Source organism: Cololabis saira, chromosome 21 (genome assembly GCF_033807715.1).
Source record: "Cololabis saira isolate AMF1-May2022 chromosome 21, fColSai1.1, whole genome shotgun sequence".
In the NCBI taxonomy this organism is placed as follows: Eukaryota; Metazoa; Chordata; class Actinopteri; order Beloniformes; family Belonidae; genus Cololabis; species Cololabis saira.
In genome coordinates, this window is record NC_084607.1 from 22152685 (window position 1) to 22168895 (window position 16211).

The following is a 16211-nucleotide window of genomic DNA, read 5'->3' on the forward strand; positions in this document are numbered from 1 at the left end:
CTTCTCTGTGCATGTAGTTGTCCTTATTTGGCTTCTCTTTGAGCGAGGGAGAGAGTGAGTATGAATGTGACTGTGTGTGCGCGTTTCCTCCTGACTGTGACTCACTGCTTGTCTGACTCACGAGCGCTAACAAAAACAGTGTTGCCATGGGGAAGTTCTCCCCCCCCCCCCCCCCCCCCCCACCTCCCATCTCCTCCACCATGTCTCCCTCTCTCTCTCTCTTTCTGTCTTTTCCCACCCCTGTAAGCCTCTGATTTCTCTCTCTTCTTGTAGGCATCCCGGGCAGCCCTGGCACTGCTAAATGTGCGCCGCTCTTGATTGGTATAGTGGTTGGTGAAAGGATGGAGGAAAGATCGAAAGATACAAATACAGAATGAAAATACGGGTGGCAAAAACACAATGAAAACTGGTAAAAGCAAGTGTTGCAGACAGAAAAGCTAGGGTGCAAGAGAAGCAATCATCTGTCATCAGTAGGAAGTAGGAATGCATGCATTGGCTGGGACAGGCTAAACAGAAAGTGCCCACCTGTGGCTCTATTCTCTGCCTCTGTTCTCTTGCTTTTACTGCTCTGAAATTGCAGACTGCTTTGAACTGCGACTGTCCTTTGATGTGCTGGCGTCACCATTCGGCCTCGCAATAACCTCCAGGGAGTTTGATAATGTGACCACGTGTGGTGTAGGATTTTGACAAAAAACTCAGGTAGGGCACTACATTTATTCACAGCCTGACGGCGATGCAGGCAAGGGGCCTCCTAGTGGACACATTATTGCTCCTTTATCTTAGCAGTCAGCATTTTAAACATTATATTCAAAATTAATTTACACTCAAACAATAATAATTAAACGAACACGTTTACTCACATGTAGCTGATTAAAGGCATATTAGATTAGGCCGGAGACGATGGAAAAAACAGCCAAAAAGAACCTCCGTATTTAAAAAGTACAACATCCTTCAGACCTGCCTCTGAAGCCACACCTCCAAAGCTGTCCAACGCTCAAGGCCTGTTCACTGCAGCAAAAACACAGTTTGACATGGACGCCAGCAGTCGAGTGGCTTTGCTTGGACACTCACAATGATTGGATGTTGTTTTTAGAGCCCTGTTGCTTCAATGGGAGATCTTTTCTTGTTTTGACATTAGAGCATTTAATCATTTTTTTTTGCAATTGATGAGTAGAGAAAGATTTCCTGCCTAACCTTTAATGCAAATTTCATTTGATAGGGTTTTATCCTCTTAATGTCCGGGATGCAGCTAAATTATATTCCTATGTAAGAAATGTAGCCGATTATCATATATGATTATTGTATTCAATACAGCTTAAATTTTGATTAACCGTTTTTTTAACTCTGTTCTTCTCTAATTGAAACTTAGTATCAAATTTGTATCAGCTATCAGTTTTCTTTTGAGTAAACTCTATAAGAATACATTAGTAGAATTAACCCATCCTGGTAACCATGGTAACCTGAATGAAGAATTCGGTGTCAGTACCTATAGGTGTAACACGTCTATATTTCTTCAACACAGAAGTGTTTTCCCCACACCGTTTTCCCCAATGCCGGAACGAACGTGTAAAAACAACTGACTAATTTTCGGAGGCTGCAGCGAATCAAAGACAGACTAAATGCAGCCACCTCAGTACGGACAATGGAGACGCACATGAAAGAGACACTGATCCCCCTCAAATCTAACACATGGACTCTTGCATGCACATAAACAGACTTTTGACCCCCGTTTAACCTCTGGCTTCCCAAAAGCTTACAGCAGCTGGCTGGTGGAGAATTTGGAGAACAGGCCGAAACTGAAACTGTATGCCAACATAATCCTCAGCTAGAGGAAGACAGAGAAGGGGGCCGAGAGGGAAAGGAGAGGAAACGGGAGCAAATGAGGGACACTGTAACAAGAGACCAATCAAGGGTAGCAACGGAGGGCAAAGAAAGTTAAAATAAAGTGCTGCCATTCGTCAATGCAAGACTTGGGACGGAAAAACATCAGAAGGTGGAAAGAAAAGGAAAGCTGGGAAAGATAATGACAAATGTCTCGATATTCAAAATAATCCAGTTGTCACACTTTATTGAAAAATTCAACCTGGCATTTATACTGTATGTACATCAGCTACGGCAGCTGTGATTGCTTAGAGAGAGCATATAGAGCGAGCCGGGTGCAAACAGACTGACGTTCACATATCCAGACGATGATAACTGGGGGTATGAGTGGGTAAAGAACAAAAAAAGAGCAGACATATCTTAATCCATTTACTGTAATGCTTTACATTAACATTGCTTGCAGTGTGACATGTATACCTCCACCATGCACGTGAGCTTCTGCGTGACAGCTGTTCGTATGTGTGGATTAATCCTCTAATCGTCATGGCTCCCACAGTCTAGTTCACCAAATCTGCCAGAGCATCTCCGACACCCCCAACCCCCCCAAGCACGCGGCTCACACTGCAGATGACTCCTATGAATCTTTCATACACTTTACACTTTTGTTTAGTGAAAAATGTAACATTACGATACTTTCAACTTTTTCAAGTTGCGCCATTCCCAGATTGTGTCATCGACCACTGACAATTACTTTATTGTGTGTGTATTTTTGGTGGTTTTACTCTCCCGAAAGACTGACTGTACTTGACTAATTTATTTGAAGAAATTTCCTTTAACTTCCTTCCAGTTATTCAGTGGTGAACTGTAGTTTTTACACTATTAGCTCCTATAAATCTAACATGAAAGAAAGACTAAACGTAATACTGACTTATTAATAGTAAGCTTCATAGCCAGCAATAAATCTTCCTTCCACAGCTGCTTATGAAATCATAACTTTTCTTCATATTTAACAACTTGCTCTCAAAACAAAGTCAAACATTTTAATCCTAACCACATAAAATGTCCTTCACCTTGCGTTCAAATCACTTCCTCTGGAGTTTCTTTGCTCAACGGCACCTGGAATATTTTCCCTTCCTCACAGGTAATGAGATGATGAATCAAGTATGGATTAATGTCTAATTTGTTAAGGTGTCTGTATTTGTGGTGCAAGTTCGCCCTCTGCTGTACATAAAGCCTCGAGGCTCAGTCCTCATCCACACCTGCTCTCAGAGAATGTCTTTCTTCCTGCACTGGCGTCCATCAATCCCTTTAACAACCCTTTTATTGTTAGCAGTGGCTCATTTTACAATGCATGTATGCTCTCTTTGTGTGAAGAGGTTTTTCGTGTTAAAGTGGTAAGATACTCTTTCTGGGTAAAGCAGGGATGGTGTGAAGCAGCTAAGCTTCTGCATACAGGCTTACACTGATGTAAAAACGCTAATACATGAGAGACACATAAAGCACATGCATCCTTTTCTCTATCAAACAACGGCTGAAGGGTCCCATTTCACAGTGATCTGCCAACTTTGGGCGTGCTGTGGTTGATGGAGGAGAAAAAAATCCCCTAATATCCAGTCTTTGATGCCACAGTGCCCATAAAATGCTTTAAATGCAGTTCATGATGAGTGGATACTCTTCATTTCTAGAAGTTTATAGTCTTTATATGCAAAAATAGCTCTCGAATTAAGAGGAATGGCATCCTTGAAGTAGAGAAAAAGTGGAGGGGAACTGGGCAAATCTGCCACGTGTGAAGGTTTTTAAGACACTTGTCCTTCTGATTTTGCAGTTTTTGCAGTCATTCCGTGCTTTTTTCACGTAGAGGGAAGAGTCGATGTTAAAGAGTCTGATGTGGCTTCAAATGTTAAATCCTTTGGACTCCTGTTAATCTCTTGTCACATTTCACTCCAGGAACTAACAATCCTAGGTTCTCTGTGTGGCAAACCCGTCCATGTGTCTGTCTCGCTGGGGAGGACGGTCTGCGCCGCCTTAGAAATTACTGAAGAGCTCATATTTCTTCATCCAGTCCATCTGTGGTGCCTTCTTCTTTTCTTTGGCGTGGACTTTCATCTTCTCCTCCGCTGCCGTCGCGCTCAGACTCAGGCCCATTTCAGCGAACGGGTCCAGGAGCCGGCTGCCGTCATCGTCTGCCAGCTAGACGGGACGAACAGATAAAAGGGTCACAGGTCTGGACTTTCATGTGAGCAAAAACATCAGCCTGTTTGAATGGCCGCACCCACCTGCGTGCTGTTGCCCTGGCTGCTGATGTCGGAGTGCGTGGACCTGATGGACTGCGTGGTGGAGCTGCCATTGGTCTGCGGGTAGGGGGAGCCGTTGGATATGGACGGACCATCGTAATCTGTGAAAACAAGCAAACTCACGCTTAGGACAACACATGGACAGAATGTTTCATGACTCACAGCTTGTTCAATACAAAACCTGTAGTCGTCATACAAGATCTTATTCATGTTTCTAGAGAACTCACTGAACACTCAGAAATTCTTCTACACATGCACGGGTCTTAGGAATTACATTTTACCAGCCTTTGCCACAAAATACACAGGGTAGATATCGTAATGTAAACCAATCACAATGCATTGGAGTCAATTCCTGTCCAACCTGTAACCTGTGTAGCGCAGTCCCACCTTTGACATGGCTTATTGTGGGGACCACTCCTCTGCTCCTGAAGTGTTTGTCTGTTTCTGGGTCCACCACCAACAGCCAGGTCTCGTTTCCTCCTTTCTTTATGAAGGCCACCACGTCCGCATGCCGCATGGCCTCGATGTTCACGCCATTTACCTGGAATGCAAAGGGATACCATTTCTTTTTATAGTTGTTTTGTATGCTGCTTGTGCTTATTCTGTGCCCTGGGAAAAAAAACTTGGAAGATGTTCTTCATGTTGTCTAATTTACTTACAGGATGGAGACAAACATAAGTATCGCTTACATATGAGGTGATAGGGCTGGGAGATATATCGAGATTTTAATATATATCGATATATTTTCAAACGCGATATGGTACGAGACAATATCGTTTATATCGATTTAAAAAAAAAACTTTTTTCTTTTTTTTATTTTGATATAGCTTATTTTGTGACAAATTGACTTGAATGTTTTATTTGAGATTTGCACAAATGTTTTGTTATTTGCACTGTCAACCTCAGTGGAAAAGTCTGCCTGTTACTGTCTACATTGTATTAATTGCACAGTGTATTTTAATTTAATTTTTATGCAGGAAAGGGATATTTGTTTTATTTTATTCAAGAAGCATTTTTATTCTATATATGCAGGCAGTTTATTGTTATTTCATTTGTTTTATACATTTTGATATTGTGCAGACCTCTGTTAATAAAGGAACCTGTGTGACATTTGGCACGAGGCTTTGTATTAAAACTGACTGTTTTTTTAAGGGTTTGCCTCAGAAAAAGATGAAGCTAACAGAGATGCTATGCTATAATGCTTTGGGGGAAACCCCAATTATGTCACAGATAAAATATCGATATATATCGAGTATCGCCTTTTAACTAGAAAATATCGAGATATGACTTTTGGTCCATATCGCCCAGCCCTAGTTTAAGATATGAATATAGTTATAATTACACTGACCTTCTTATTACCTTTAATCTTCCCTATGATGTTATTGATTGCATGAATAGTGCAGTTATGTCAATACTGGTAAATGTGCTGAATGCTAAATGTCCAATATGTCTAATAAAAGGCTTACAATGAGTATCAAGCCAAGCCAAGTCACGTTTATTTATAAAGCCCTTTAAAAACAACAATAGTATCCGTGAAAAGTGCTGGTCCACTTTCCCACTTTACCAGTCAATGTCCACATAAGTAGCCGTGCTACTTGATTCATGCAGCAGGGGGAGCCATGCGACCACAAAATAATTACCTCCACCTACCGCGTGTTTCAGGGGGGCTGCTGTACTTTGACAGTTTTTCTCAAACTATTTTTTTTAAACCAGGAATGCATAGATGCAGCCGAGGGTTCAGCTGTGAGCTGAACACATAATATGGATATCTGCCTCAACCCTGCATCTAAGGAGTAAGACAGCACAACTCGTTATTGCCTCGTCTTATCTAGGTGCTGCATTCCCACAACTGTGTCTAGACCTCGGCTTCTCGGCTGGTAGAGCGGGCCACGGCAGCTTAGTGTTGGTACACAATCAATTATTGATGGCTCTCCTGGGCTCAGCCATAGCGCAGGTTTCAGGTGTCAGTGTGCCCAGAGATAATTTGTTTCAAATCTGCTGCTTATGATAAGGTGAGGTGCAGCGTGCAGAGAACTAAAAGCCTCCCAAAAGACTTAACACCCCCCCCTCCCAAAAAAAAACAACCTTGCTTTCTCTCTTACTTGAGAGGGATAAAGTGAGAAAAGTGAAGAAAACAGGAAATTTGGCAAATAGGTGTCATGAGACAGAGTTTTTAGGTGCTCCAAAAGGGAAATGAAGAGAAACCAGAGTGCGGGGAAGATAACATAACACAGTAAATGAGCTGGAAGCAGGTCAAGATGTGGCAAATGTGAACCTCTTCTCTCCTCCTCAGTGGAGAGTTTTATACCGTAACTCATGACATATCATCAGTAAGGCGGTGAAAGAGACTGAAAGTTTAACACGGGGGGAAAAAAAACATCTTTGTATTCGGTCAAACAGCAGGTGTTGTGTCATTGTTCAGACTTCACAAGCACTGTAAAGACACAAGACAGAACTCTGTTCTCTGTCCTCTGGGCTGATAAAATACATGCTGTAGGAGCTGTGAACAGGGTTATTTCTCATGGGACAAGTCCTCTGGGAACCTCCTGATGCTGTGTGTGTATGTATGTGTGTTTTAGTGCATGTCATGGAGGTCTCAGCCATCTGAAGTTACCACCTCTTAAATGCATCTGCACAGGTGACTGACGTTTTAACTGTTTTGTCTCCAGTTGAGCACTCTTGGCTGTAGCTTTCAGATAGATCGGCTAACACAGGAAGTCAAGTGTTGGGAAGGTGGACTACCAAACCAATTATGAAAGCATAATGGTTCGTTGTGCTTTTAAAGAGAGGACACAATACAGTGTGACCTTAAGATCTCCTATCAATAAAAAAGTCCTACCTCGGTCTTACTTATGTGCAGATACATTTGGTGAAAATGGTCATTTCACTGCAGAAAATATGTCTACTCATCAGAACTTTCTACCTTGCCACGTGATTTTCTGGAAGTTCCTTTAAGAAGATACAGGAAATTCTAAGAAAGTTTACACGTTGTAGGTTGGGTATTGTTGGTCACTAAGCAACCATTAATTACACGTTCATGCTAAGTGATTTTTAGGACTTTTGTAACATTCAGTGAACATTTCCTGCCAATCTGTAAGCTCTTGAATTGTTATACTGTAAATGCTTAAAAAAAAAAAAAAGCATAGTAGGTGTTTAAAATGACAGGAATTTGCATTCGGATGTGAAAGAATTCTGGTTTAAGTCAAAGAAAGCAGGATAGCTTGTCAGAAGAACATCTCTGCTGTTTTTGTTGCTTGAGTGAATGATTTCAGAAGTCAATGTTTTTTTTTTTAGTGTGAGTGGGTAGCACATTTGCAAAAACAAGTGTTTAAAAGCTTTAAAGAGCTGTTTTAGAAAGCTGAAATCATATACAATCATACACAAAACTGATCTTATTCATGTCTGCATCATCACCTTGTTGATTCCTGTCTAAACATAATCAGAAAAATATTATATATTAATTATATAAATCTGCAGATGCATAGAAAGACTATTTACACTGCTATCACTTATAGTTTAGCAAGTTAGCATGCTAATGTGCACTAATATGTCCTCAGGTGGTGTAAAAAGGACAATGAACCTGAAGTATTGAAAGTTAAAAACACCCAAATGAAGTCAGAAGTGCAATATCTATCTCTGAAATGTAGTAGAGTAGAATTACGAACAAAAAAGTAACTACGATTTATTCATAATTGCACTACTTGTAAATGTTTGATTTTACCAATGATTGAGACAGAGAGGGGGAGATTTAAAATTGTTAAATGATCAATTTTCGTCCTGACAGACAAAAAAAGTGTTTTTTTTTATTAAACAATTGCCAAATGATAATAATGTTGGAATGAGGACCATGCTGATATTTCTTTCCTACGTCAACACTTCAGAGTAGTGAACGTTTGTGCGATGCTGGATGTCACACTGAGGTTTACGAGGGGTTGAGAGTGCGCTGGTTGTACGCAGCCACAGCAGAGACTGATGAGGCGTTCACTGGAGTCAGGGCTTCTGCCAAACATTAGCGGAAAGCTGAGCTCTCATCATGGCCTCTCTGCTGGTACACCTCCAGTTTAATGGGGCGTGGGGAGAGAATAAGATGGCGAGAGACAGACAGAAAGAACCCTGTCATGCTTGTTCACCTCTTTAACAATCTGCTGACAGATAATACAAGCGCTGTTGTGATGCGTGGCCGCGACTATAATTATCAGTGTGCATGTATAACAGAGCAGTGGCTCATGATTTCAGCTCGTACACTGGGGTTAAGTTGTTGAACATTATTTAGTGTGAAATCAAGATTTATTATAGCCTTGCATAAAGTACAATCCTCAGTATAACACAGGAAGTAAACAAAGTTCCACTTAATCAACCCTTTATGGAATAGGCTTGATTCCTTCTCCTCACAAGGAAAATATAAAAGATGGAGTTATAACATTACATAAAGTATATTAATGGATAAATACAACAAGTGGTCCCTCTTTAAATAATTGGAAAAGTCCAAGAATATGTTTATCTGGAGCAACTGTAATGGCCGCAACAATTATTGGTGTCATAAATTAAGCCTAATGTTGCCTTTTTTAAATAATTATTAAATATTTAATCCAATTAAATGCATGAAAATAGCAAAAACTATCAGTATTGCATTTTGAGTACATATAATTTAAAGTCTTATTTTATTTCTATATAATTCACATTCTGATCTACTTTGTAAGTATAAATGCAAAGTTCAGAATCTACAGCTAAAGCGACATCTAAAACAAAAGCTTGTCATACTCAGTAGTAGATACATGGACATCTCTGGTCACCTTTGCAGACAGATGGTCTCAATCATTCCTATGAAATGAATGGAAGTCTGTGCAGTCAAAACAAACCGATGGCCACATGGCCATACAAACAGAGCCATGTGCATGCACATGCCACTGCAGTCTCAAAGGTTTAAAGACTTGCCTTGTATAACAGTCATGTGGGCTCTGGTATTGAGTAGATGCTGTAAACGTCCTGATCTGCTGCTGTGCCTGATGCTCAGTGAGGTAGTCTACGTATGTGTCTCCCAGTAAGATGAGAGTTATGAGGTGAGCCTTCTGGCTCAATATAAAACAAAAAAGCTGTGATTACAACACACACGATGGGATTTTCTTCTGCAGCGAAGATGCTAGTACTTCAAACTGCTTTCTACCCCATTAGTCATGTTCAAAATCTGGTTCACTAAATTTTAAAGTGAACTTGTCTGGACTCCAGCCTTGTGTGCACATGTGCACACTTATTTGAGAGTCTGTCCCCTCATTTATGTGTCAGTGGAAACTTTTTCGGGTGTTGGTTTATAATTGCTGCCATTACTGAGCTACTACAGGATGTTCTCATATGTTCCCACCAGTTTATTTAATGTTCCAGTGACGCGTCAGAGAATCCTCTAATGCCAAGTCTGTCACTAACCATTTACCCCTAACCAACTGTTAAGTTGATGGAAAAGCTTTCCCTCTTTGTTCTTTTTCAGCAACATACCTTGGAAATATAGTATGAGTGTTAAAGGTCAGTTGAACGTCCTGATTTTGTTGTGAAATTGCAGTCAGGTTAGACTGGTAGGAGCCTCAAAGAAAGCAAGTCAGTCATAAATCAATAGAAGTCTAAAATGTGAAAAATCAACAGCATGTTTCTTCAGTCTTAATGATCTTTATTGAACATTTCTATTAGTCCCTATCAGTGTCCAGCAAGGCCTGCTCTGTGGTCTGACCTGAACCCTGATGAACCGTCAGTGAGGCCAGAGGTCATGGGAATGAGAGCTGCTGCGTGTTTATGCTCACATGAAAAACTGCGTATAATGATGATGTTAATGTGAGATATATTTTTCAGCTGGAGGAAAGTTCAATGAACAGCCATGCTTTCATTTTCAACCCCAATTTGAGGTTAGAATAAATAACTCTTCTGTTTTCTCCCGTCTTCCTCTACCAGTGGAAGTAAACAAAGTGGATACGTCTTCTTGCACTCTGTGCAGGTCGACTTTTTAAGTCAACAAAGTCACGTAAGCGACCTGTCGGCTATCGTTGTGCTTGCGCTATAAATACTGCATGGTAGACAACAAGATCTTTTCCTGCCAAGGTGGAAATGAGGGACCTGTGTGACGGTCAGTGATCCAGGACTATCCAAGGTTACCTACGTAACTTTGTCTTGTGGTTGCTATCCACCCCTCTTTCTATTTCCCTCAGTGTTTTATAGAGTAAAAATACAAACAAATATATACAGCACTTATGCAGATTCCTCCCTCTCTTCCCTCACCATCTGTCTCTCCTGTCGGCCCCTGAGATTAAGGAGATTTGCATCCAATGCTCCTCTCCCTGCAAAGGGCCTCCACCATGCTCCAGGTCTTGTTATCCTCAAAAACATACAAGTGTGTCGCCTGCCATTGTCATGACAGCCGGGATCATCAAGATGGGCCCACACGTGTATTTGATTAGATGTGGTGGACCTTTTAACTTGCCAAATCTTGCCTGTGGCATTAGGTCCAAACTCTCTTGCTATCCTAAATTCAATATAGCTAGTAATTATCAATGTATATATATCTATATATATATATCCATATATATATCCATCCATCCATCCATTATCTATAGCCGCTTTATCCCTTGCGGGGTCACGGGGGTCTGCTGGAGCCTATCCCAGCTCATTTTAGGTGAGAGGCAGGGGTTACACCCTGGACAGGTCACCAGTCCATCACAGGGCCACATATAAACACACAAACCATGCACACAACCACACTCACACTCACACCTACGGGCAATTTAGAATCACCAATTAACCTAATATGCATGTTTTTGGACTTCCCACAGTCCAAAAACATGCGTGGGTTCTCTCTCCATATATATATATATATATATATATATATATATATATACATATATATATACATATGGAAATAAAATAGTTTCATAAAACTGGTCGGCATTCTACGTTTTTCTCCCTGCGCGTGTTCACCGTTTTGTGGATAAGGATAATCAGACACAGCTGGTCCATTCCTAAAATAGTGCAAACACATCTGTTGCCATCAAAATGTGGACAATGTTGAGTGCCAGTGCTCCATCACTAAATGAATTATCTAGAGTTAAATCAGTAAAGAGTCGGGTGGAATTTTTGACATGTGCCAAACCAGGAGTGAAGGCACTGAGATGTGCAGTGGAAAGTCAAAGACAAAAGAAGCCATCTGCAAAGAGGTAAGGTGAGAGGTGACACTGGGTTCCTTCTGTGATTTCCTCAATCCCTGTCAATAACACTCTTCTCTGACAGGCACCAAACTAGCGCAGCATCCTTTATTAGCAATCAAGCCATTCCTGTGCACAAAAGCACAAATCACTCATGCGATACTCATTTAGCTTGAAATTTTGCTCTCACCTTACAACTGCTGTTGATTATCTCCTTCACCTCGTATTCAGACTGAACCTTTAATGGTTGTCAGTGATTTTGCTGTTTAACCATTTTAAATATTTATCACCAATCTTGGCCATTTTACATCCCCTAAGGGTTGATTTCTAAGTTCAGTGGCAGGAAAAATGTCAAGATGCTGCAGATATCTAATTATGTACTTCTGCTTTTCAGCCCTCGTACATGCAACAAAAACAAATCTAGTTTCGCTATTGTTGCAAAAATCTTACCTATGCACGATACTGGATTGCAATTGGTGCTACATTATCAGAAATAATGCAGTCACAATGGCGGAAGGTCTGCATTTAAACTCCTCCATCCTACCTCAACGAGCCTGTCTTGCGGTCGGAGTCCGGCATGGTCCGCAGGCGAGCCCGGGTCCAGGGAGCGGATGTACTGGCCAGGCCGTGACCGGTCGCTGTGGAGGTTGAAACCGTAGCCGGTTTCAGGCCGCACAAGGTGGCAGAGACGTGGAACGAGCTTGGATGGGTCGCCCTCGGGCTGAGGAGAGGACTGAGACTGGTTGTGAACTTCTGCCTGGGCCAAAGTCTCCTGCACCACAATGACAAAAAACATACATGTCTTTTATATGCTGGAAAAAAAAACAACAAACTTTTACTCCCATAGAAAGCTGAGTTGCTGTTGAGAGAAGTGCCTGGTGAGCTGCTTTAAGCCATGCACCGGGAAATGCAAATGTTATTGTGCTGGAAGACAAATAAGCCTCATTTGTCTTCCAGCACAATAACATTTGCATTTCCCCATACAGTTTTGAATAACAGTAAAATGCCACATTAAGATCTCATCCAGAAAGTCAGGTACTTACAACAGGTTTGTGGAAGAATAACTTATTGATCCCAAACACATTGTTCCATATCACAGCAATAAAGCACTTCATGCTCAAACTGCAGGCTTACTTGTGGCTCCACACACACGTGAATGAACTTGTTTATGAATCGGAATAAATTAGATCATGGATCAGTTGTGATGAACTGGCTGTGTTGTAATACATTTTAGACTTAATTGGATTATCATTACGTGTCTAAACATAAGTACTTTCTGTGTAAAGTGCTTTGAGATTACTTTGTTTTGAAGTTGGTGCTGTACAAGTAAAGTGAAGTGAACTGATTTAGTTTCCAAACCTGTGTTGGGCATTACTCGGTGAAGCTGGACAGCAACAGTTAAACTGTAATCCAGGCATACAATTGCGTTAAAGGTAAACAGAAAAGTACTAAATATAAGTGGCAGGAAAAAGTATGTGAACTTACAGGAATTTGCCATAGAATATGTTGACTTTCAACCAATTTACAATAGGATAGAATATATTCTTCTCAGGGTTGATGGGAAAAGTAATTAAACCTACATATTAATTACTTCAGTGAAAACTTAATGGAGTTAGTAGATTGCACAACTGACACCTAGGCAATGAAATTAGTTTGGAGGTGTGTATTAAAGCAACTTTGAATGATAAAAAACATTCAAACATTCGATGTTTGCGACAAGAAGCTTATCAAGAGCCTCTGCTGATTAAACATGCCTTACTAAAAGGAGATCTCTGAAAACACTTGATTAATACTAGTTGATCTGCTTAGGGCTGAAAAGAAGGGATGCAAAGTCATCTCAAAGTGTTTAAGCATCCATCCGTTGGCAGTTAGCTAAATGTGGAGACAGTTGAGTACTTTGACTACTCATCCTGGAAGCAGGCCCCCATCCAAGATGCTCCAGAGGATCAACATATGAATCCTCAATGAAGTAAAACAACCCATGAGTAACAGCAAAAGGCTTTAAAATGTTACTGGATGAAGCGTGTTTTGTGGACTGATGTTCATAAGGAATAGATAGATCTATGCACAGATCTATGTACGACAGCTCACCAACATCAAAACATCATTTCCAAAAGCGAAGAGTGATGGAGGGAGCCATTGGTTTGCTGTCTCTGGGCTTGCACTACTTGTCATCACTGAGAGGAAAAATGAAGTCTCACATTTCCCAAAACGTCTACTGGATAACGTCACAGCGGCTCTATGTGTGGTGAAACTTAGTAGAGTGATACAGTAACTCTAACCATCAAAGTAAATTGCTACATTCTGCTTTTTGGTCCAGCGCTTTACCCCAGAGAGATGTCCACACCAGACATCCTCCAAATGTGTCAGAGCTGATGTGGCTTTGAAAACAGAAATGGTCAAACATTCCTCCAGAGCACTTGATTGAGGTCCTTGCTCCAAAACAAGGTTTGACCTGCTATTAATTCTAATGGTTCATGTTTTCCTCTTAAAGGTTAATTCAGCCATGCCTTTATTCATTTATTTCCCATACATGGTTCATCTTGTGTAAGTTCACAGGAAGGCTGGAGCCTCTTCTTACCCACCAGGGGAGAGTCTAATTAGGAATCATCAATCACCAACTAACCACACATGGATGTTTTTGGACTGACGGAGGAAGCTGGAGCACCTGGAGAAAACCCACACATATATGGCGAGAATGTGCAAACCCAAGACAGCTCGCATGTTTTTGCTGTGAGGTGGCAACCCTGCATTCTTTCTCGGTTATTTTGATCAATAAACACTTCATAAGATACACAATAAAGTTAAGCACCATCATTAACAATGTTGTTGATGATGCTTGAAAACATGTTTAAGTGACGTAATTTGAGTAAAAAGATGGAGCAAGTCATTGTGGCAAACTGCGATTACCAAATTTCAGTCATTCAACTCATGAAATGATGAAAATGTTCACTCAACAGCCTCTTTATTAGGTCCAGCTGGTAAACCTAATAAAGTGGTGAGAGTATGTTTCATTAGCATCATTGTACAAATACTTGTGACTTCCTAATCATAATACACATGCAGAAATTGGAAGGGATGACAGCGATCCATCCCTCTGCCCTGATCCGCAGAACCAACTGCAGAACCTGCAGTTGGATGCTGGTGTGGTGGTGAGATATTTATTCAGCAAGGCAGAGATGAGCAATATTTCCCTCCTTTAAACAGACCAGCGAGCTAGTAGGTGTAATTGGGATGAACCAAGTAGAGGGATGTCTTGTAGGTGAGAGCACGAGTTGGTTGCCTAAAGCAGCTTGCAAGTATTACACATACATAGTTAACTGCTGCAAACACAACGCTGAGTCGCTTCACCTCACCTGGGGCCAAAGGTTTTGCCCAGATGAATGAAATAAACAAACCAAAAAAAATGAATATGTAGTGCAGTTTCAACACATCACACTGTTTATTAGTGTGAATAGTGTCATGTTTTCATTGCTTTTTTCCCTGACATTAAAGAGCACGCTTTTAATGATGTGAGACCAAATGCAGAATATCTCTGACAGCTCTACCAGCCTGTGTGAAGACATTTATAAAACCTGTGTAATTGAGGCCTTGAGCTCCACAGCATGATCACGCTGATTTCCCACCTACACACTCTTGGGGGGGGGGTTTACATGTGTAGCCGGTGGCCAGCTCTGACCTTACAGGCAATATTAGCGCTTAGGTAACAGACAGGTAGAGCTGGTGCTAGCTGACCTGCAAGAACCCACGTGAAAAGGACAGTGCGGGCGGTGAACACACAGGAGAAATCCAATCGTATTATGTAATTAATGTTTCAGCTGCATATGTAAAGCTTATGGCAGGACCCAGCCTGTGCCGGCTAAAAATACAAATGCAGCATGTGGGCAGGATGAGACAGAAAGACAAAAACACAAAGGTGTCTTTGGGCAGTGTGTTAACATAAAATGGTGATGACACAAGCTACTTTCAGCTTTTAATTCTGGCTCATAAGTAATTTCTCAGGATTCTCCTCGTCCCTGTGCAAGAATTACAATTCTTTATACTTAGTCATCAAATTTAAGATTTGTAACAACCACTAAACCCCCAACTAAAAACAAAAAAAACAAACCCAGAAAGTAACATATAATTTGGTTTCAGTCATCAAATTCTTCAGGGTATCTTGGATCTGGGCAGTTTGCCCTGAAATGGAAGCAGAAAACCAACTAACAACAGAATAATTCAGGTCAATTAATCTCCCATGACTCTCTGCACATCCTGGTTTTCACTGCTGGCGAGAAAGTGCCTGGGTTGTGGCTCTTCAAAGAGAGAAAAAATAGATTTTAAATCAGATGTATTAGTATTCTGGGATCAGGACGAGGGAGAAAAATGCATACAGGGAAAGGAGGAAGGGAATAAGCAAGGAAGGAGACAGAGTGTGTGGGAGGGTTAGAAAATTAAATGTAAAAAGAGGGCTGAGAAAGTGAGTTGGCTCATAGAAGCCAGAGAAATACAGCAGGCAGATATGCAGATCAATTGAGACGGAGCGTAAAGACAAATCAAGATGACAGAAGTTTCCAGTAAGAGACGCTGATGGAGAAAATAGTCCACAGTGGAACTCCTCTGACATAAACACTGAGAGCAGCACAGCTGGGAGCCATTATGTGGGAGAGACGCAAGTGTCTGCCAGTCTAACCCCTGACTGCCTCGCGAAGCTGTCCGCACTCCACTAATCACCCCCCGGGGCCCGTGCCATCTCTTAACTATGTCAACATTGCGTGCATTTATTACCTTTTTTCATTTACTTTATCTCAGGTCGGATTTTATCTTTACACAGCAAAGCTGCGCGGGTCAGCCGAGGGCCTGCGTGTCAGTGAAAATGGGGACTGTATGTTCTCAGCGTCTGCTCGTCCACATCTAAAAAACACACAACATCTGC

General features: G+C 41.2%; 1 protein-coding gene across 2 annotated transcripts in view; it reads right to left on the reverse strand.

The window, feature by feature from the left end:
• Positions 1-1896: 1896 nt before the first annotated feature.
• LOC133421984 (Na(+)/H(+) exchange regulatory cofactor NHE-RF2) overlaps positions 1897-16211 on the reverse strand; it is a 36299-nt gene continuing 21984 nt past the window's right edge. For both annotated transcript variants that reach the window (XM_061711819.1, XM_061711818.1), the window contains 4 exons: positions 11841-12068; positions 4503-4656; positions 4098-4216; positions 1897-4011 (listed from right to left, as the gene is read on the reverse strand). In XM_061711819.1, coding sequence (XP_061567803.1) covers positions 3847-4011; positions 4098-4216; positions 4503-4656; positions 11841-12068 — 666 coding nt within the window. In that variant the 3' untranslated portion in view covers positions 1897-3846. The remainder of the gene's footprint in view (positions 4012-4097; positions 4217-4502; positions 4657-11840; positions 12069-16211) is intronic.